This window comes from Fundulus heteroclitus, chromosome 15, assembly GCF_011125445.2.
Source record: "Fundulus heteroclitus isolate FHET01 chromosome 15, MU-UCD_Fhet_4.1, whole genome shotgun sequence".
NCBI lineage: Eukaryota > Metazoa > Chordata > Actinopteri > Cyprinodontiformes > Fundulidae > Fundulus > Fundulus heteroclitus.
In genome coordinates, this window is record NC_046375.1 from 13279810 (window position 1) to 13301633 (window position 21824).

The 21824-nt window shown below is 40.3% G+C and overlaps 1 protein-coding gene across 1 annotated transcript; it reads right to left on the reverse strand.

The window, feature by feature from the left end:
- Nucleotides 1-306: 306 nt before the first annotated feature.
- On the reverse strand, nt 307-20497 carry prkg3 (protein kinase cGMP-dependent 3). The gene is made up of 22 exons (XM_012867417.3): nt 20186-20497; nt 17363-17452; nt 14289-14351; nt 14057-14183; nt 13234-13400; nt 12995-13108; nt 11506-11611; nt 11302-11365; nt 10841-10918; nt 10659-10747; nt 10162-10227; nt 9975-10022; nt 9851-9892; nt 8661-8772; nt 8043-8179; nt 7859-7948; nt 7537-7678; nt 7275-7438; nt 5156-5272; nt 4865-4927; nt 4406-4481; nt 307-1867 (listed from the first exon to the last, which is right to left on the reverse strand). Exons 2-22 carry the CDS (start codon nt 17448-17450, stop codon nt 1781-1783), a joined length of 2040 nt encoding a protein of 679 aa, XP_012722871.2. The 5' UTR covers nt 17451-17452; nt 20186-20497; the 3' UTR covers nt 307-1780.
- Nucleotides 20498-21824: the final 1327 nt, after the last annotated feature.

Sequence of the window (21824 nt, forward strand, 5' to 3'; positions counted from 1 at the left end):
AATACTTTACCTGCCCACTCTGGGCCGGGAAGGAGATTTGATCACAACTCAGAAAGGTACAAGAGTTTCACACTTCAGGTTTAACACTGACAAAATGCAAGAGCAAAAGCACTTTTTTTTTTTTTTTTTATCAAGATGTGCTCAAACACTTCAGTATAAACATGATGGAGTCGACAATGGGTGGGAAAAGACAGCATTATCAATATTATAGCTTTCACATAAGCTGAGTTTGATCTCAGACTGCATGGGTCCAAAGAACAGCAAACAGGTGAGAAAGATGTTTAGCATTTAAAATAGTAGGAAGGCTCCAGATTCAAACACCTTTTATTTCCGTTTGCACAAATGCATTGGAAACACATTTTATTTCAAATCAACCCATGAAGAAAACTGTATTAAAATAAGTTTTCAGTTGACTTAAAGTGAGGGGGGGGAAACAAAGAGGAAGATGCGCTCGATCGTTTGAATCACAGAACTATTTAACCGTATAAACACTGTTTCTGGGGATTGCTTCAGGTTTGTGTTGCAGGGAGTGGGTCAACTTCTTCGACCTGTCAATAGGTTTGGCCTCAGAAACGACAAATTCGACGTCACCCCATGGATTTCCTCTCAGGTTAAAATTCAGGAACTGGGCTGGCAGCTTCTTTATGCTAATCTTGTTGGTCTTTATGCTGCTCGCTAACGGGTGTGCTCAGGCTTATTGTCTTGTTCAAAAATCACTTCAGTGGTGCAACAAGACCTCTTCGAGGATTGGGATGTATTGAACTAATCCGTGACGTCCGGTAGGTGATAATTAGGCCTGACACTACAGCAAGAGTCACATTCCCACATGGTGTACTCTGGCTCCAGGTCAGGGTTTAGGTTTTGCCTGATGAACTGTGTGCACCGTTTAGCCTTCATGACTTGCTTTGGTTTCCATTTGGAAGGATTTTTTTAAACCTTTCCAGCTATAAGGAGGATTTTCTGCTCTTCTTTGTGTGTTTTCCTCTCTGATCCACTGACCCTAAGTACACAGTTGTTCAGAACGATGTTGGCAGCAGTGGAGTTTACCCAGAATCCCCTATAACTAACATGTTCAACATGTGGTATGTACCTCTTTAAATAAGGGCCCCCCTGTTATTTTTTACACGAAATAAATGACCTCACAGATTAACCTACACGCTTGTCTTGAACGTGTCCATTTGGATTACTGCTTCAATTAAACAGAATCAGTTGCAAGTCGTGACTGCTGGGTCTGTTGGTTTTTATTACACTATCACACCTACTAGTAAATAATTTGCCATGTAGCAATATAATTGGTACCGAAAACAGTAATTGATCTGGTTTATATGACATATGTGTTAATTTTATTGACCTGTTCGGTCAGAGAGGACGTTTTATACAAGCTCTACCATATCTCAGCATAATCACTGCAAGGTGTTTCATGGATTTAACACTTATTCATCAGCTACCAAATCTCTTTGCGCTGAATATGAAAGCACAAGAGTCCTAATATGTCGTCTCAACCCCTCCTCCCTGTCTGTAGAGATGTGTGTGTTGCAGCACTGCAACAAAGGAGATTCGGCACATTTTTGTCAAAGTGAATCCCTGCAGCTTCACTATAATTGGTGTGAAAATTTGGTAAGAAATGTGTTGTGCAATATGTCAATACCCAGTAGCATTAATCTTCTTTTGGCCCCTTTAGAGGCTGAGTAGGCAAAGGTCAGCCGTTTTGCTTAAGGTCCTCGCTGGACTGATAGGGACAAACCCTCCACCCTTAGATTCTTTAACCCAAACGTGAGAATTAGAAGTCACGGTCCCATCCAGAAAACTCCTCCTCTGCCTTCGAGTGGTCCTGCGGAAATTTATCAAAGTTGATGTAGCAGGGACCCTGAAAGAGAACAAAGATTTGTCGAATTAGCATTTGCGAATGAGGCTTGGCCAATGTGAAAAATACTTCTGTTACCCGTTTTGTTCTTCAACCAGTGCATTACACCGTCTGATGCTTTATATACAAGCAAAGTTTCTGTGCACAATCCTAAAAAAACTATCTGCATCAGATTCTATTGAGAAACAATTTTTCCAGATCAGATTTGTGACTACCTCTTAAGGTGGACCAGGGGATGTTAAATGTTATTCTGAGTTCCTTTAAATCAAGAGTTGCTTTCAACGCAAAATAACAAGAACATCAACCAACATTTTTGATGTGCATTGATGTTTTCACCTGATATAATTGAATGTTTGTTACTGGTCTCACAACCGGTGACCGTTTTGATGTGTTTATGATGTTGTTTTTTATGTTTTCATGATATAAAGCACTTCGACCTAACCTGACGCCGCCAGATAGATTTGCTCCGCATATCCATCTGGAAACCTTCCGTTGAAGTAATTTTGGGAAGGGGCGAAAATACTGGTTAGCTGATTGGCCTATGTTGGTGATAGACGGGTCAAATAAACCAATCAGATCAACGAAGCTTTTGACGTACTCATCAACATGCTTCGTCGTCGCTCTGTTACGAGCGACGGCGAAAACACAACCACAAGCCAAGCTACTCTTGCTGCTGCAGGTAAAGGCTCGTTAGCTCAGCAGAGAAATACTCTGTAATTCCGATAAAACTTGCTCGATAGCCACGCTAACGCTAGTTTCATCGGCTGAAGCCGCCATGTTCTTTAGACTGAACTGTCGCTCCTCGTTGCGTCACACCTCAACCCGCCTCAAAGCCAACGCTGATTGGACGTTCGTTTGGTGAACGGCTCCAAATTTTCTTTAACGGAGAGTAGCCAGACTGATCTGCGAGTGAAACCTTGAAAGCTCGCGAGATCAGGATGGTCTCACGAGGCTAACTTCGACCCACTTTGCTGCTGAAATGTGCTATGCAAATAAACTTGACTTAACTAAACTGGTAACGGCTTAAATGGCCGGGACCAAGCAGTGAATCATGATGCTTAAAGGACATGTGAAGATCGTGGACTGAAAGGATGATGGGGCTTCAGATGTTTGAAGCAAATACATTTCCTGCCTGTAGTATCGCGACATTGAGATACCAAATATACAAAAATACAATTGGTGACTTGCTATTAAATGGGTGCAAAAGCTGCACAACCTTTGAAGCAATGGCCCATTAACGACATTGGTCAGTTTTATGATAGACTATGCAGAAACGGCGCACTGCTAAGGTCTCCCTGTCGTGGAGAAAGTTTGAAGAGTGCTTTACAAAATTACAGTCGGCCCTATTTCGGTTATTTGACCACTTAGGACCACTGGGACTGTGTAGAACATCAGGGTCACAGCACAAGATGTGCAGGTGATCACTGTGGAGGAAGAGAAAACAAGCACATTTCGTCCCTGCAATAGTCATGGTGGGTTCATTGTTTCTTTGAAGCCCGGGCTTTGATCTGGGTCATATCTGGGTCAACTTGTTGAAAAATCTCCTGGTACTATGGGTGCTTCTGGTTTAGTTTTAATACAATCTGCTAGCAGACCCGATATATTGTCTCTATCTGCAACTTTCACCATGTTTTACACGAGCAGCTGCCAAGCTGGACACTGAACTTGAGGCTGCTCTGCAGCACCAGACAGAACTGCAAATTCAGGGGGGATTTTTGTTTAATATGTGACTAGATTAAAAAAGTCAACTTCAGAGTAATACTGTAAAGAGAATGCACCATTACTCTGTCCTGATGCAGAAACAGCCTTGGCCCTTTTACACCTTTCATTACAACAGACAAGCGATTTACAAAGCCACGGTGCATCATAAGCAGCACACAATGTTTCACAAAATATCGTTCAGCTCTTCAAATTCACCAGGTGAAAACAGTTTTACATACAACAACAAATGTAGCAAGCTACACAACAGTGTGGCTGCAGCCTCAGGCTACTATATATTGTGTTTATGTGGTCCAGCTACTGCTTCAAATCCACTTTTAGCTTTAAAGCCTCTCTGTTCGATGACACAAGTTATGATTTCAAGGTGTTTATGTTGTTCCCTGTTTTATGTTAAGAGAGTGAACATTGTTAAACTTAAAGTACATTTTTTTGTAGCCTGAAAATTTTATGAAAGCCAATAGCAGAATATGTTTCTTGAATACCTTTTCACACTACTGTTTATTTTATTTTAGCCGTAATAAAAGGTTTTATGATTGTTGTTATGATTGTTATGATTGTTTATGAAGTTGTTTTGTCTAAAACTGAGGAAAAACACAGAGAGGCTCGCTTAGATCAAACCAAGGCTCTATGCCTAATGCAATTTAATAAAAAAAGAAAAGTACTTAATCACTAATAAACCGAAGCTAACTCTAACATATGTTATCTTTTTTAAATTTCTTTTAAACACCTTCCTTGTTAAATAATACAAACATTACAACTTACTTTAAAAATTGCTTTAATGTTTTAAAACATTAAAATTTCTATAATGTTGTTTTGACTTGCCTTGCGTATGAGCCGTATGGTTGGAGCATCCAGCTGACCCATACGCAGCTTGTGCCAGTTCATACTGCTGTACCACCTGAAATGAAAAGATGGAGATTGCTTCCTTTAAAAATTAATTCGATCATCTAAATGATAATATCATCACTCTTATATGGCCACGGCGTAAATAAAAACGAGTTTAGCCCGTTTTTGCTAATAAATTATGTAATTACAGAAATACATGTATTCTAATGCCTTTTTGTAATATGTCCCAATTTTTTAAAACGTTGTATTGTACGGTGAAGTCCCAATTAAGAAAGAATAGACAGAAATTGTCCAATTTAACAGTTTTCTGTAAAAATTTAAAAAAAGGACCATAAAGCTCTACTCTGTGTCTAATACACGGAGCAGGCTGCAGAGGATGACAGCTGAAGGATGTTTAGATCCTGCCTCATGAGAACGCTGCGTTGCTGTGGTTACCTGTGATGGCGGACATCTTTGATTCCATTCTTGGTGTTTCCTAACCTCTGACCTGGCCGAGGTCTGCAAACAGCATTCAGAGAGACAGGCGGTGAGCAAAGCACGGCATGAGCTGCCAACGTCTGAGGTTTAAAAAAAATTAAACAGACGACTGCATCTTTAAAACCCGTGACTTGATTTTGGACAATTCAGCTCCGTTAATGTGAAATATTCACAGTAAGTAAGTAAGTAAAAAAAAAAAAAACCTAATATGCTAATTAAGAAAATTGTATTTTCTTATTTTCTGGTTACCTGCACAGTTTGCTGATGATTGACTTTGCTGCCTCACTCAGATAAGGTGGAAACTTGAGTTCTCCATCCAAAATTTTGGAATAAATCTTCTGAGGCTCTGAGCTTGAAAATGGAGGGCTGGGGGTTTAAAAGCAGAACAAAGAGTGGCTGATAAACATTTAGGTCAAGTGGCACTCAAACACTCACACATGAATGCTTTAGCTGATATCAGTCCCATGTCCCTGCTGCCATCTGCTGGTACACATTTTATGTATATGGCATTGTGTTAGAAGTTTGTTTTTAACTTAAAATGGCATGCAAAAGTAATCACACCCATTGTTCTTTTCAACAAATTGTCCATTACAACTACCACAACAGCAGCCAGAAGAAAGCCATAAAGAATCATCTTCACAGTCTGCTACAAGGGGCAAAAAACACGTGGAAGAAGGGAGGCAAGTCATATTAGATCAAAATTAATTTTGATTGTCCACACCATCAAACCTGTGGCTCTAGGGCCACACTTGGCTCTTTGGACCTTCCACAATGGCTGAAAAAAAAATGATAAAGAACCAACTAGTGTTAGGGGTGGACAATAACTCAATATCAATATATATCGCATTATGATTTTATTCAACAACGGTGATATGACATGTCTGATATTTCAATATACATTACAGTCTATGATTACAGCATCTGTCACTGACTGGCGTTCCAAGTTTTATGTAGATTTACGTTTTTTCTAAAGCAAATATTTCTAAAAGGTTATATTGGAGGAGTTTTATAAACATGGAAAAATAAATGTCATAAGTGTGTACAGGCATCTGTTGTGGGCATTCGTGGCAGCCCTTCTGAGGCTTTAATTTGCTTATATAACTTTGTTCATTAGTTTGGAAACTGTGGGGGTTTTTTTTACATAATTTTCCAAAAAATTATGGGGCAAATATATCCATCCTCTTTTTGCAAAGGGTTATGTCTTTCTTTATATTTAAACCTAAAAATAAATAGAAATAAAATGGTGTTTTTTCAAAAATGACAATGATCGTATAGTTTGTATAGATCCAGAACGCTGCTGCACATGTTCACACTAAAGCCAGGAGGATAGAGCACATCACCCCAGTTCTGATGTCCTTACACTGGCTCCCTGCAGCTCAGAGAATAGACTTTACAATAACTCTGTTAGTATATAATCACTGAATAACTTAGCACCAAAATACAATAAAGACCTGTTGTTGCTGTATCAACCCTCCAGATCACTCAGATCTTCTGGTTCTGGTCTACTCTGCACACCCAGAACCAGAACCAAACATGGAGAAGCAGCATTCTGCTTTTATTGTTCCACAAATCTGGAACGAACTTCCAGAAAACTGCAAAACAGCAGAAACACTGAGTTCCTTTAAATCAAAAGTGAAAACCCACCAGTTTATAATTGCTTTTGACCCATAATAATAGCAACATCGACCAACATATTTGATGTGTATGGATGTTTTCACATGATACAGTTTAATGCCTGTTACTGGTCTCACAACCAGTGACCGTTTCAATGTGTTTATGACATTTTTATGTTTTCATGATGCAAAGCACTTTGAACCGCCTTGCTGCTGAAATGTGCTATACAAAAAAACCTGATATGACTTATAGTAGATCTTTTTCAAAATTCTAAAGTATCTTTTTTCAAGATAACAATTGCAACTCTCTCTCTCTCTCTCTCTCTCTCTCTCTCTCTATATATATATATATATATATATATATATATATATATATATATATATATATATATAAAGGTAAAAATGGCTGTTTGGATTGTAAAGGTTGCAAACCCTGGTCTGCACTTTATTGAGATCAAGACAGCAGGATTATTCACCAAGTAAAACATGGTGGTGGCAGCATTATGCTGAGGGAATGTTTATCTTTAGCAGGAGAATGGAAGTTGGTCAGAGTTGATGGGAAGATGGATAAAGTGGAAGTAAGAGCATTATACTGGAAGAAAGCCTGTTACACTCAAGTTAAACTTTATGGCTCTAACATGAAACAATGGGAAACAGTTTAAGCAGTATGAGAAATTTTGCAAGGTAGTATAGATTTAAGACAGGCAGTGAGATATAATTAGTTTGGATGCATGGATCCTGTTAAATATGGTTACCTTCCCACCAAAAGTTCAAAGATCAGGATGCCCAGTGACCAGAAATCAACTGCAAAGTCGTGACCCTGGTTCTTGATGATCTCTGGAGCCATGTACTCAGGGGTGCCCACAAACGAGTAGGTCTTTTCACCACGTATCAGTTCCTTTGCAAAACCAAAGTCAACCTGAAAAACAAAATCCCGAGTCAACAGAATATCTTCACAAGCAACACAAAAAAAACAGCTCGCCATGTCTGCTTAGAACGAATTTAAAGCGGACCCACCAGTTTGATATAGCCTTTCATGTCCAGCATCAGGTTCTCAGGTTTAAGGTCTCTGTACATGATGTTCTTCTTGTGGAGGTAAGCGTAGGCCTCCACCACGCAGGCAGTACAGAACACAGCGACGTGTTCATCAAAGCGCCCTCTGTCGTCACAGAGAATGAAATGAGCTGCACTTGAGTAACTCCTTCGGCTGTCTTAATAATCCTTCACATGTAATACACGTTTTATCAGTTCTACCTAATTTTTTTCATTCATTCCTTCATTTGCCATACTGCTTTTTCACCTGAGCAGTCTACTTTATTAGGATTTCCTTTTTGCTTACACTTCTTTCAGTTTAGTCCAGATCTCGCCACCGCCACAGAACTCCATCACCATGTAGATGTACCTCGTGTCTTTGAACGCAGCATAAAGTCTGCAAACAGCAGAGAGATGAATGATTACAGTGCAATTTCGTGGTTGTATAACGTCATTTAAAAAAACGAAAGAAGAGTCTTAGATGTAATTACTTTACAATGAAGTCACACTGGATTGCTTTGAGGATCTTCTTCTCGAACAGCATGTGTTCCTCCTGCCTCTTGGCAACGATTTGCTTTTTGCTGACTCGTTTCATGGCGTAGTATTTCCCATGACTCACCGTGGTCATCTGCACTCGGCAAAAAGAAAAATGTCACTATTTACTTCTAAGCTAAAAGAAGTTTCAATCCAAAGACTGTTTGTATGCAACTTAAAATTCTTTCAACAAATTCGCTACACCTGCATTTCCAAAAAAAGTAAAAAACAAAGCAACTGGACTTGTTTTCCGTAGTTGAAGACGTTTCGCTTCCTATCCAGAAAGTTTTCTCAATTCTCATGTTGTCTAAGCCATTACAAGGCCTTTGTTGGCAGTAGTATAAAGCTTGGTACTCATCATTACTCCAGACTTTTTGAATTGAGAAAGCTTCCTGGAGAGGAAGCGAAACGTCTTCAACTACGAAAAACAAGTCCAGTTGCTTTGTTTTTTACCTTTTTTTGGAATGACCATGACCTGGATGACTGAGAATCTTCACCAGTACACCTGCAATTCCTTAGTTGGTTCCTATCAATACTTCATATACACATGCATAAAGAAGAAGGACAAAACTTACCAGCTGCACACGACCAAATCCTCCAACTCCAAGTGTGACTGGATCCCCTTGATAGCGACCCTCCTGATATAAAACAGGAACCAGATCCTTGAACTTCAGAGTGGAGCTGGGACTGAAACAGGAGCAAACCCATTTGTTGATGACGGCGCCATTTTAGGTAAGTAATTTGTAAAGTAGCTTGTTGTGTTCATGTTTGATTCCAGCACAGTTTGTGTAGAGTGAAGCCACATCAAAGTTTATTCTTTAACACATTTGGAAGTTGTTAGTAAAATGCAATAAAAACGTTAATAATAAATAACCCCAGAGGGGTTTAGGAGCAATTTTCTCCCGGAAATTACATGCCTGATGTAAATCAAGTACAGCTCCACTGATATAAACTATAAATGCAAACTTTCGGCATCTGTGTGAAGGTAAGGCATTAAAGGATATTTCTGTAAAATATTTTGCACTGAATTAGAAAACAGATGACCAAAGTAAGCCTTTCATTAATTGTCGAACTGACGTGGAACAGAAAAGCTTCAGAGTAAAAGAAAACCGGAAAGTTGAGTAAATTACAGTAAAAGCATGACGATCTATTTCTAACACAGAAACATTGAATTAGTCTGAATCCTTTCACAAAATGAAAGGATTCAATAAACAAATTAAAAGGCAGAGAGGTTAACTCCCCATTGGTTGACTCAAAGTTATGTCCTTGCCCACCACAGATAGCAGTCACAGTGATGGAGGGGCCGGCTGCGTGGCGGGAGAGCAGAATGCATCAGAGTCCGATCATTTCACTTCGACAATCCTGCTTTATGGCCGGCGAAAATGACCAATTCTGATCTAGTGCACCTCGTACGTGTAGTGAAAAAAATTAGATGCCTTTCTCAGAGAGGGCAAAGGAACTGCCAGCAGATGCAGGGAGCAGGAATACCTCAAGTACTTGACTTGTTCTACCTCCCATAATGGAAGACAGAAAATTACAGAGACGGGATGATAAACAACAGTTTAGACAATGCCTTATTTTAAAAGATAGAGTTATCCTGGCGCTGGCAAAGCTGTAGGGTTGCTGTATGCTAAATGAGTTTGATGACTTTTACAGAAAGGTTTGTACATGTGGAACCACACCACTAATGTTTTGTCATAGAACATTTACAATTACCAGAAGATACTGCATTCAGGCTTCTGTTATGTTTTTTACTGCCACTCACCTTGGCTTTTCTGGAGCTTGGGCCTCCTGCATCACTTTGGAGCTAAAAGTGAAAAAAAGAAAGAAAGATGGAATGTGAGCGGGAAAATTACAATATTTGAAAATTACGCTTTTGAATCACATACTCGTCGAACAGCTCGAGGTGCTCCACGGGGATCGTCTCTTCAAAAACCCTTAAGAAAGCAACATGGTTATGACGACAAGCAGCAAATCACTGTCTAAAAAGTAACACTGCCAAAGTAACAGTAGCAAAGAGGTAATTTCCATCCAAAGCGTGACTGGATGAGAGCTTCAGTGTTCAATCAGACTCACTCCTTGTCAATAGAGAAGCAGGTAACAGGGCCGTCAGCTGTGCAGGTGGCAGTTCTCAAGATCTCGCTGTACAAGAAAATACAAAGTGCCTTGTTAGTGTCTGTTGTCAGTATAATGTCTAAATCGGTCTGTCACTTTTTTTATGAGTCAATAAATATGAAAGCAGAACTTTCTGCCGTTTGAGTCAAAGGGTTCATTTTAGAAAAATTAGGGCAGCAAAATTCCTTCCATGTGGTTGCAACTGTGCAGTTATTGCTCTGGTGTGTCATTCACATCATGTAACACAGTACAAACCCTATAATAAAAAATAATTAGCATTTAACATCACAGTGCAATATAGGAGAAATATCGGATGTCTCATTTAATTTAGACTTCAAAGTCTGTAAGCAGAATTTGCCAACAAAATGGGCAGCAACCAAGGCAGGTACACTCATTTTCAAAGGTTTCCCACACAAAATATAAATACCCTCAGGCCGTTGCTGCATCTACATGCTCACCGTATGAGCGCCTGCTCTCCAAAGTGCTCTCCTTTACCCATCCTGCGAATCTGCTTTTGGTGTCCATTCACGTTCTTGGACACCAGTACCTGAGAGGACAACACAACTCAGACCAATGAAGAAAAAGGTGTACGATCTCCTTTATATGATAATTTACACACAATACTCTGACATTACATTACCTCCCCTTTGAGGATGATGTAGAAAGTGTTTCCTTCTGTTCCTTCTCGAACTATAACATCTTTATCCTGAAACTTGACCTGTAAGAAACAGAACAACGGATGAATCTAATCTCACGGCTGTCCTCCAATATGTAGATGTTTTTGTTGAAGGGGAAAAAAAGGAACAAAAAAGAGAAAAAAAGGAAAGAAAAAAAGGAAAAAAAGAAAAAAAGAAGGAGAAAAAGAGAAAAAAGGAAAAAATGGGGAAAAAAGTAAGAAGAAAAAGAGAAAAAAAGAGAAAAAGTAAGTAAGAAAGAAAAAGAACGAGAGAAAAAAGGAAATAAAGAAGAAGAAAAAAAGATGTTTTTGTTGAAGCGTTGAAAATGCTTTCAGTATTTGACTAAAAACACACAAAAAAGAACATGGCTTAGTGTTGAATAAATGTTCAAGAAAGTGTGCATTTGTAGTTTAAAGTTACGCACCTCCTCCATGGAGTCAATGATTTTGGACAGCTGTGCGTCATTCAGGTCCTTCAGCGTACGAGACCTGTTGCACGTCATTAAAACAGCAGAGTCAGACATGTTTTTAATGAAAAGAACAAGTCGACTGGTTAGGTCTATGTTTTTCTAAAAAAAAAAAAAAAAGGCAAACAGATCCTAAATCAGCTGAAGGACCATGAAACTCACGTCTTGAGGAAGCCCATGAGCTGCTCGCGTTTCTTCTTGGATTTGTTAGTCATGATGGTTCTGTAGGTCTGCCGCTCCATGCACCACAGATGCACGTGCGTCTTAGCTGTTTCATGAGGTGAGCACACAGCAAGGTCAAAACTTTCTCAACTGATCAGCTCAAACAGTGGCTTTTCACTCTGTTTCCCAATACTTTTTTATTACTATTCTCCCCAACTACTCAGCGAGAGCTTCCAGAGCTGCATCGTTAAAAGTTGGAATTCAGCACATTGACTTTTCTGTCTTCTTTGACAAGGTTCTCGCTCGAATGCTCTAATCCCACTGATTGGTAAAAGTTCCCTTATATAACTCCAACTTTAAAGATTGCACACCAAACTTTTTTTTCTGGATTTATGTTTTCTAAACCAGCTGTTAATGCCAGTCATGAAAGAAGAACTGAGGTCATTTCGTTGCAAGGTTTGTTTCTCCAAATGTGGCATTTTTCATTTAACTATACTTTTTCCCGGAATAGCTGTTGTGTTTGCCATAAATACATAACTCTGGTTTCCTGAGTCAATCGATCAGATGAGGCACATGAAAACCTCTGATTTGACCTTTAAACCAGAGAATCATTGTTGTGATGTATATATGTATGCACGTATGAGAATACCTAGCAGCAAAACCAATTTATGCCAAGAGGGATAATAAAAGGAACTGAAACTGAAGTGTTTTACTGTAAGATAAATGGCCTTATTTAGCTCATTTTGACATTATGAAAGCTGGAATGAACACATAATTAGTGAGTGCTATAGGTTTACCTTATTAACGTTTTCATTATTGACACGTTTTAGAAAATTTAGCATCAGTTCTGTGTCAAATACGACATATTTCTCACACTACCCCAAGTCTGTTTCTGATTGGCCGATTAGCTCCTTGTGACGTCTCCTCCTCTAGAAGCTTGAAGTCTGCAGAAAGAACCTTAGAACCCGTCAACAGGCCTCGCCTAACTGGGTCAGAGAGGACTTATCACCCTTTCGAGATTAGCCTTTGCACCGTACGCAGCGCTGCGTCCGTCCGTGTTTGGGTAAAAGGCGTGCAATATTTTCCTTTTCCTACCCAGCCGCCTTGAAGGTTTGTTTGGGGTCACTCAGAAAGTCCTTTTAAAAAGTGTTTACTTTCATATCTAACCCGGTTCAGAATCTAAAGTGAGGAGCCACCAAGACATCCAAATACCCAAGCCAGAACCTGTCTCATGGTTTCGTTGTTACTAGGAACTACTTGTGCTGAGATTCTCCCTGTCAGCCGAGCCAAGAGCCAGGAGTGTGCGATCTACCTGACCACAAGCTGGCTTTAGTCGGTTTCAAGAGTGAGACAACGGCTTGAGTTTCCCATTCATTCTTTATTGGTGTTTAAAGTTCCTCTAAATGACTGCATTAAATTGCTGAATTGAAAGCTCTTATCTGAGATGTGAGAAAAAAACCTCACATCTTGATGCATCACAGAGTCTAACCTTTGACTGTTGCTGTCCGTTTGCAGTTGTACAAGATGGCTAACTCTCCGAAAACGTCTCCTTTGGTCAGAGTCCTCAGGTCCCGGCCTGACTGAGTCACGATGAGTTCACCAGCTGAAAAGAGCAAATACTTCTTACGTCATTTTCTGGACATGTTAAAAGAAGGTTTTCCTTTTTTTAGTTGAAGGTTTGATGCGATCGTGGCTCACAGAGTGGCTCACATCCAGAAATAATCCCACCTGCCACTATGTACATGCTGTCTCCTTCAGATCCCTCCTTAATGACTTCTTCACCAGGTTTGATGGCTGATGTCCTCAAGAGGTCCACCATCATGGCTATTTGCTCGTCGTCAAGGCGGCTCAGGAAGTCGTTCTTCTGAATGGCTTTGACGATCAGATTTGTCTCACTGTAGAAACAAAAAGTCGGCTTTCATGGCAGTGTGCTCGTTTCAAGAGATCCCATCATCAAACGCGCTGACACAGCATGCGTACTTGGCCTCTGATAAATGCAAACGTCAAAAATCACTTAACCCTCACTATTCATGTAGTAATTAATGCAAAAATAGGCCCAACCAAGTATTGTGTGCATACAGATGAACATATGAGCATTTTACAAAAGTATAAAACTTTGTTTTAAAATTTCCTTCTTTTTTTTTTCCATTAATCTCGTGTAATACTCAAATTTTATGTGACACTGAATTTTGGGTTTTCATTATCTGTAAGCTGCAATGATCCAAATTACAAGGAATAAATGCTTGAAATATTTCATATTATGTGCAGTGAATCTATATCATATATTGATTTCAAGTTCTAAAATAATGGACAAAAATATGAACGCTTTTGTTTGTTGAATTAAAGTAGTTCCCAAAAATATTGTTTTAATGTTTGGGCCGATGGTTCCATACTTACAGCGCATACGCGACTTTTAAACTGCTCAGGTGCAATGAGAAGTGAGGTAAGAATGGCCCACACACTTTGCTTTGGGAAAATCTCCCACCCACACCATTGATTAATGAAAATGTATTGATCATTCAAAATGAATAGGTGAGGAAAAATGACTGACCTGCCAGTCTTCTTGACCCTGTTGCGGGAAATCTCCAGGTTCTCTGGAATGGGCTCGGGGGCTATAACAGCTGCACGACTCTTCCTGAATTCAGGCTCCGCCTCATTAGCTTCCTGAGAGGGAAACTCTAAGGAGAGCAAAGAGACAAAAACAAGCGAAAGAACATCACCAAAGACCCCTTTAACCAGGTGAGCAGGTCCATCGGCATGTGTAGGCGGCGTGGGCCTCATACCGAGATCGTGGTACTGACTCTGCAGCTGCTGCAAAAGTTTTTCTTTGTCTTTCAGCCGTTGCTCTGTGAAATAAAAGCCAAGATTCGAGTTCACTGTACAAAATACTGTAGAAAACATGCTTTAATGCTTCTTTATGCTACTTTTGTGATGCATCCCACAAATAAGACAGTGAAGGTTTCTCACGATTTCTCAAATTCCCCTATTAGAATAGCAGTGAGGGCACAAGCAGGGGCATTTTAATTTTATTGTCTACAACATTCAACAGTATAAGCTGCTTTTTTGGGTACCTTGCTGTTTGATAAAAAAATATATGATGTTTGAAATTACAGATCGTTTGTTCTTGCTGTAAGCTGCTGACGCTTCGCTTCTGCATTCTGACTAAAATGCTTAATTTATCTTAAAGGTCTCCCAGTGAACTCTCTCCACAAAGGGACGGTTTCAAAAGATGCTGGCTCTAAATATTGACTGACCCGTTTGTTGGAGCATTTGTCGCAGTCACACAGGACGTTATTTTACCAGCATGAGCTGAGTCAGACCAATACTTTCTATTTTAAGAAACAAAAGTCAGCCCTGAAAAGTCCATTGGGTATACTTTTGTAACTTCATCTAGGAGGTAGCTGTGCTGCAGTGTTAATGTGAATGTGTACACAGTGACAATGGAGATAACATTTCAGCTTTAGTTTTTTTTTTACTCTCCCAGTTACCAGTGCTAAATGTATAAGCATCACTAAAAATATGAATTTTCTATGTTATTTTCTTTGCACTGTCACTTGCATTTGCACATTAAAGGTGGGATTCTTTTTGATGATGCTGAAATGGATCGATAGGTCTACGGGTCTGTGTATGCAAATCACTTCCCAAGAGAGGAAAACAACCCAAGAAAATATATGGGTAATAAAATGAATTACCAACACAAAACAGTCTGCACAGGCAGTTCCTCAAAAAGGATTGTCTTCATTTTAAGAGCTATATTTAAAGAGTGCACTTAAGTGGTTAGTTTCCCCGTGTCCTGCATAATGGATGACTTTAAACCAATTTCGTTTTATGTCAGTTTCTGAAGTGTCAAACCCCCTGGGTTTTCTGCACTGTGTCTCCTGGAGGATTTCCTTTGGCTCTGCTCTGCTCTGCTCTTCCCTGGGATGGGGGAGGAAGGTATCCCTGTGGTGGTCCTCCTTGGGCTCCTGTGCCCTGGGAGCCCTTTCGGACATCTGGGGCTCCGGTCTTCCCTTTGTCTGCCTTGGCATCCTGGCAGCAGAGTCTGGCTTCTCACAACCACTATTAAGCATTTTTCTTATGGATAAACCTTTAGATATACAAGCAGCACACTCTCACAAATACCTACAGGTGCTTGGATCCAGGTGCTTACAGATTCACTTCTACACAGATAAACCCTATAATTAGCTTTGGCTGTCACTAAATACATTTCAATCTGAAAAACTCACACAGAAAGAAAAGGCAATTAGAAGAATTTTATTGCTACAATATTTTAAGAGTTTGGCGCTCAGACCTCGGCAGGAAAAATTCACGCTGAATTATACTTGAATATGCATTAGCAGGCGTATGAGAATAGGGATATTTCCCCCCGGGTCTGAAACTGGTGGTGGAGTGGAGATAAGCAAAGTTTGTTCAGTCCATATGATGATCTGTTTGAGCTAGATGTCCAACTTGATAAACACAGGTTTGCATGAACTGTCCATGATGAGCAAGCATGAAGCGACTGTGGAGAGAAAAAACTCCCCCATGGGAAGAAACCTCTGGCAGAACCAGGCTCAGCATGGCGGTCTTCTGCCGGACCGTTTTAAGGAGTGACTGGGAATTCCATAAGAGTCCAGGAGTAATTACACTCTGATAGGGACAAGATTGAAGGAGGACCGTAGGAAAGCCAGGCGAAGCTTGGTACGATGGTGGAGAAGGGGATGGAGGTGGGTTGAAACCGGTCGACAGAGTCCAAACCGGACACGCGCAGCCACTGCTTGCTCGCGTTAAGGCCGAGATGAGGATGTGGAGTTCTTTTAAGATGAACCCAGGATGCTGATTGGCTTTGAGGAGGAGCAGTTCAAAGCTGATTGCCTTGCGTCGGAGGCGGATGAGTCCCTGATTGATTGAGGTAGGCAATAGAGTTTCTTCAGTCTGAATTTTCGCTTAAGCTGCATTTTGCATTAAACAATACTGCGTATTTTTCAGTGACATTATCAAAAGTGTTGGCTGAACCTTTGATACTTTTTTGTTTCATTTTCTATGTCTCTTTCTGCAGGTGTAGAAGCAGACTCCAAGGATGTTATCTTAAACCCTCTTTTTCCTCTCCTCTATTCTTGTCACCTTTCCTCCTTTTCAACGTGTTGCCTCACCTTTTTCCCCTTTTTTTTCTTTCTCTTTTACCTTCCGGTTTCTGTGTCTTTTCAATTTAAAATAATATCCCCAATAAGGTTTTGTTGCACATATATAGCAAGCAGAGCACCATACCAAAAGCGGTAATGCTCAATGCTCTCTTTGGCACCAAGAAGGCAATTCTTAGGGCTACACAGCCAAACAGGACACGTTAAAAAACATTAAAAATGGAGATTTGCATTGTTGTTTGTTTGTACTGCCATTTTTGAATGCAACCTCTGTGTCCGGTTTGAATATCGGGTTGTCAGGAACCAATTCATTACAGTTATCTTAGCAAAGGTAAACATGAGTATAAACCGGCGCTGATTCCCGGTACATCCAATTCAATTGTAATCCCAGCACAATAATGTCAAATTCAGTGCAATACCATAGCAGCTATTGGCAAAAAGGCCTGACATTATTGACTTTCCAGCAATCTCTCATCTTGTGTAAGCATGTGGAGACAGTAGACAGGTTATTGCTTTGAGTTATTGACTTGCACATGAAGCCATAAAGTCTATAGAATACACCTTCACCACAACCGCTATTCTGAATCCCGTATTAATTTGCACTCCAGCGTAAAGTACAACAGCTGATCGTCGAAGCAGTCGTTCAGATTTTCACAGACAAGTCCCATATTTCAGCTAATTGTGTTCACAACGAATGCAGATCGATCTAAAGGTCATGTATTGTTTGTTGTACTCACCCAGGTCCTTGTTTTGCCTCTGCAGCTCTTGGTTGATTAGACATTGTTTTTCCAGCTGCTGCCTCAGCTCTTCCAGCTGTTTCTCCATAGCTACAAGAAGATAAGTGAATAACCTGAAATGGTGAGACAATACACAAAAGCTTTCCAGCTCTAGAAAAAACACACGGTACAATCAAGAAGAAAATAAAAATAGGACATCCCATCTACTTTTTATCGCTGGAACGAAAGTGATTTAACTCCAGGTATGCAACAAAAATAATCTTGCTTCTGTAAATTAAGGATGTAAAAATATTAGCAAGTATTAAAAACGTAGTGGGGTTCCCCTTGTTTGGCTGAAATAATTTCAGTGAGCCGCTTCTTGTAGCCTGTTTCTGACATCAATCAGAAGAAAGTTTGCCCCGTTCCTCCTTCTCAGCCGTGATACGTTGTCGGGGTTTCTTTCATGTCTGTCTCAACTTACCCCACCGCTTCGCAACGATATCAAGACCTGCTTACGCTCGGTCCGGGACTTTCCATTTGCCAATACCTGGACAATCCTTTGTGGATGGGTTGTGGATCATAGTCATGTTGCAGAGACCAGTTGTGGTTCCGTTTTAGCCTCTTCTTTACAGATAGTGTCACATTTTTCTCAAGCACCCGCTGTTACATGATGGGAAACGTATATTTCTCTCTGGTATACTTTAGTCAGGCTTTAATGTTTCTCCTTGAGAGCAAAGGTTTCCTCCTCTCACACCTCCCATGAAAGTCAAACTTGAGTGGTCTCTTTCAGATTGTGAAGCCCTGCACATTTAAAGAGCCTGCTTTACGCCCCAGGAGCCTAAAAGTAGGCTTTTTTCGCCTACTTTTATCATCTTGCATGTTGCTTTCAGGGCTATCCTGTTTGAACAGCCACACCTGGGCATTTTGATAGTAGTTTTGAATCTCTTTGTCGACTATTTTCTTTTAAGGGCCTCTAAAGGCACCTCCTTCTACCTTCCCACTTCAGCACCAAACTAAACGTCTGAGATATAAACAGGACAAACCTTCTTAAAAACGCTCAGGAAAGGTGATCTGATATTTTGCATACAATGTGATATTTCAGCCATTTTAAGGGGAAATGAATGTATGGCTGTCCTAATTTATTTCCAGAACAACCTTTTTTATTGTGTATTTATAATGCCTCAGGTTTTCAGTATTGCTAAAGCTGACATAAAATACAACCCCGTCAAAGGGTGTCCAAATATTATTCACATGACTGTAGGAAAGATTGTATGTGGGAAGAAATAGTTTCAACTGTACATGCTTGCAGTGTTTTTAACAAATCAACTCCACTGCCTGTAAAGCAGCGTGAGGTCTGGTGAATAATGCAAGCTACCGATGGACAGTCAACAGGGTGCATCCTGCCGGCTTTTTTCTGGAGATCCTTTGCGGGTTTATTATAAACTTATCTAAAAATGACAGTAGTTACCCACTTGTATTCTGGATAACTTTATGAGTTTTACCCTACATTTGTTACATTTTTAACTGCGGGGTGGAACAGAAATATGACACTATAAAGCTCTGCCAATAAAAGCTAGGATTTATGTTTGAGTCAAACAAGCCGAGCAACAAAACGGTTTAAAAGAAGAAGAAAAAAAACTCGCATTGATTAAATCCTCCTTTCTTTCTCTTGACTGAGATCAGCTGTGTACACAAGCTCTGCAAATATGGTTTCTTTGCAGATATTAGTAGGATGTTGTTGTTGTTGTTGTTGTTGTTGCCTGGAGCTCCAAGGGAATTGCTTCAAACAAGAGGCGACGCGTTCCCTGACCAATAAACCAAACACGGACCTCAGTGGAAACCGACCTGTTTGCTCACAATGACGGCGCACTTCACGTGACCCCCAGCATTATATTGCCGCCTCACCCTGAACATTGGACGGCTCTGAGATTAGACGAGAAGTTCAAGCAAGCCATAAAGTTGCAGGGCAACAGAGCAGCAGACGGCGGCGAGGAGATTTAAGGTCTCTCGGAAGACGGCGAGGAGTTACATTAACCGCTAAAGTCACACATTTTAAGCTTCGGTTCCCCGGGCCGAAGAACAGCAGATATATGACCCGACTGACCTGTGCAAAAGCGAAAATTGCCCCTGCATTCTGCAAATTACAAGGATTTGCCTTTAAGCGTTTTATTAACTAGTCCGTTTAGCAAAGACACACAGCAGAGCTGAGCACATGCATGTTTCGTGAGCTTTCTAGGAACTTAACGCTATAATAAAGTACAGCCAAGGGACAGATAGGGGTGATAACCTCCAGTGCGCACAAGCTGACATTGAAGGAAAAAAACGACAAGAGAGGTGCCATCCAGGTACAATTGTGCACAGATGGCAGCGACTTGTGCATTCACTGATTTATTTTTTGCTTATTTTTTTACAAAATCATGCTACTGAAAGACTGATTGCATTAGAAACAATCATGTAGGGAGTGATCTGCAGCGGGAAACGATACAGCGAGGTGTCGGGAAGGGAAATGTGTGTTTTTCTCAGCTGTGCAGCAGGAAGATGATGCCAGCTATCATTATCCTGATCCAGCCGTCGCACTGTACACTTCCTGCTGCTTTATCAATAATTCATAGGAATGTGTAACTACAGCTGGTTTCTCAAAAAGGCAGACCGAAATAGTCTGGTGTGTTTAACACGCCTTCAATATATAGAAACTTTATTTGACCGTTAGGTGCTGTAGCTGTAAAGGGAGAACTGCATTTAAGAAGATACATTTTTAACATCAAAATCTTCAGGTGTTTTGAGGTAATAACAAGAAGTGGGGGGGAAAAAAACACAGAAGCATGTTCAAACAGACGGCCTTACCTGCAGGAGGTGTGGATCGAAGATGAAAACCTGTCCAGCCTATTCAGGCCGCATGGATCAAAGGAGCCAAACGATCAACCAGAATACCCGCTTCAGCTGTGGACAAGTTTCAGCTTCTGATCCTGCTTGACTCCCAGGCGGTCTACAGTCCGCAGCCCCTCTGGCATCACCACCTATTCCCTCTTTTTTCTTTTCTTTTCTTTTTTCGCTTTTTCCTGGCCTTGCACACTTTCCCGTGCTCACATTGCAAAGTCTGGGTTTCACCTCTCTCCAGCCTTCTCTCCGCCGTTCCCCTTCCCGTCCCTTTCCACATCTGTCAATCTGAGCAGCTACGGCGTTGAATCATTAACCCGTAACCTGAGGCTCCACCTATCACACCAGGTAGGTACAGCAAGCAGCAGCGGCAGGAGGAGGAGGAGGAGGATGGTCCAGAGATGTGATGTGAAAATTGTCCTGGCAAGTGAGAACACTCAGGTTCAGTTGTGATAGTGTGCTATTTTAACCCCACCAAAAAAAAAAACACTTGCATTTCAAAAAATTAAGTCTATTGCTACTCTAAAATATAAAACCCTGATTTATGATTTATGTGACATTTATTGGTGATACGTTCATTTGCTGGTTCAGAGCATATACACAGATTTAAATAGGAGTGCAATAAACAAGGGCAAATAGAGGAAGCATAAAATGATATAAATTCATTGTTAGGACTTTGATTGTAGGAAACCCTTTCATAAATCTACTGCAACATTCATGTTGTTAAAACCAGATGTTCACATATGCTGCAAAAAGGACAGTATTTTCTTACTGTCTGGGTTTAGATTAGACAAACCCATTTATTTGTATTTGCAAAATGCCGGACTAATAAGAGGCATATTGATTTTTTTTCCATTATTGTTTAAAGGTTTGCACACACTTTATAAGTATTTATCAGAATTATCTTGTCAAACATTTGAGGTGTGACATTTTTTCCGCTTTGGACTTGACTGTTGAGCAAAGAGAAATAACTGCCTGGATTTGGTTCGGTTTTACAACGCAGCTGACTTTGTGCCGTGATTAGAGTCTTTGTCTTAAAGGTGCATAAAACAGGACAATTATTAGAAAGCCAGAAACTAGTCTGGGCTGGACAAGGAGGGAAAGCCTGTCCAACTGCTGGGGCTTGAAAGACAAATCGAATGCCGTCTGATTAAACTTTACAGGAGATGTCTGAGAAAGATTGAATGATTCCAACTAATAGGAAGATTTTAATAATAGACCCAGAACAGAACCTAGTGGAACCCCACAGGACACAGAGACGATGCTGTCTGTCCTGACGGAGCATTTCCTACCAGACAAAACATATGATGCTGCCCTTTAAAGGTGCATATAGCCACGTTATTTGACTTTTTTGTTTTTTTTAAAAAATAGTTTTTATAAAAGATTATCACGTGCTGCTTGTATATTTATTTATTATTATGACATTTTATGCTTTGTGTTTGTAAATAAAGTCTTTCGTGTTTATTTTTAATAACAGAGGATGTACAACACTGCGCATGCGCAGCAGGAGTTAAAACAAGAAAGCGGCTGACGGCTATTAGCATCTCCCAGCGAAACAACGGAGAACGGTCCAAGATTCAGTAAAAAAAAAAAAAAAAAGCTCAAG

Excerpts from the sequence above, each read along its gene's own strand:
- prkg3 (XM_012867417.3), bottom strand. The coding sequence starts at position 17,450 with ATGGAGAAACAGCTGGAAGAGCTGAGGCAGCAGCTGGAAAAACAATGT. Across the intron at positions 7,949-8,042 it reads CAGTGTGACTTCATTGTAAA|ACTTTATGCTGCGTTCAAAG; the intron begins GTAATTACATCT and ends TGCTGTTTGCAG. Across the intron at positions 7,679-7,858 it reads TGGACTAAACTGAAAGAAGT|AGGGCGCTTTGATGAACACG; the intron begins GTAAGCAAAAAG and ends CTGTGACGACAG.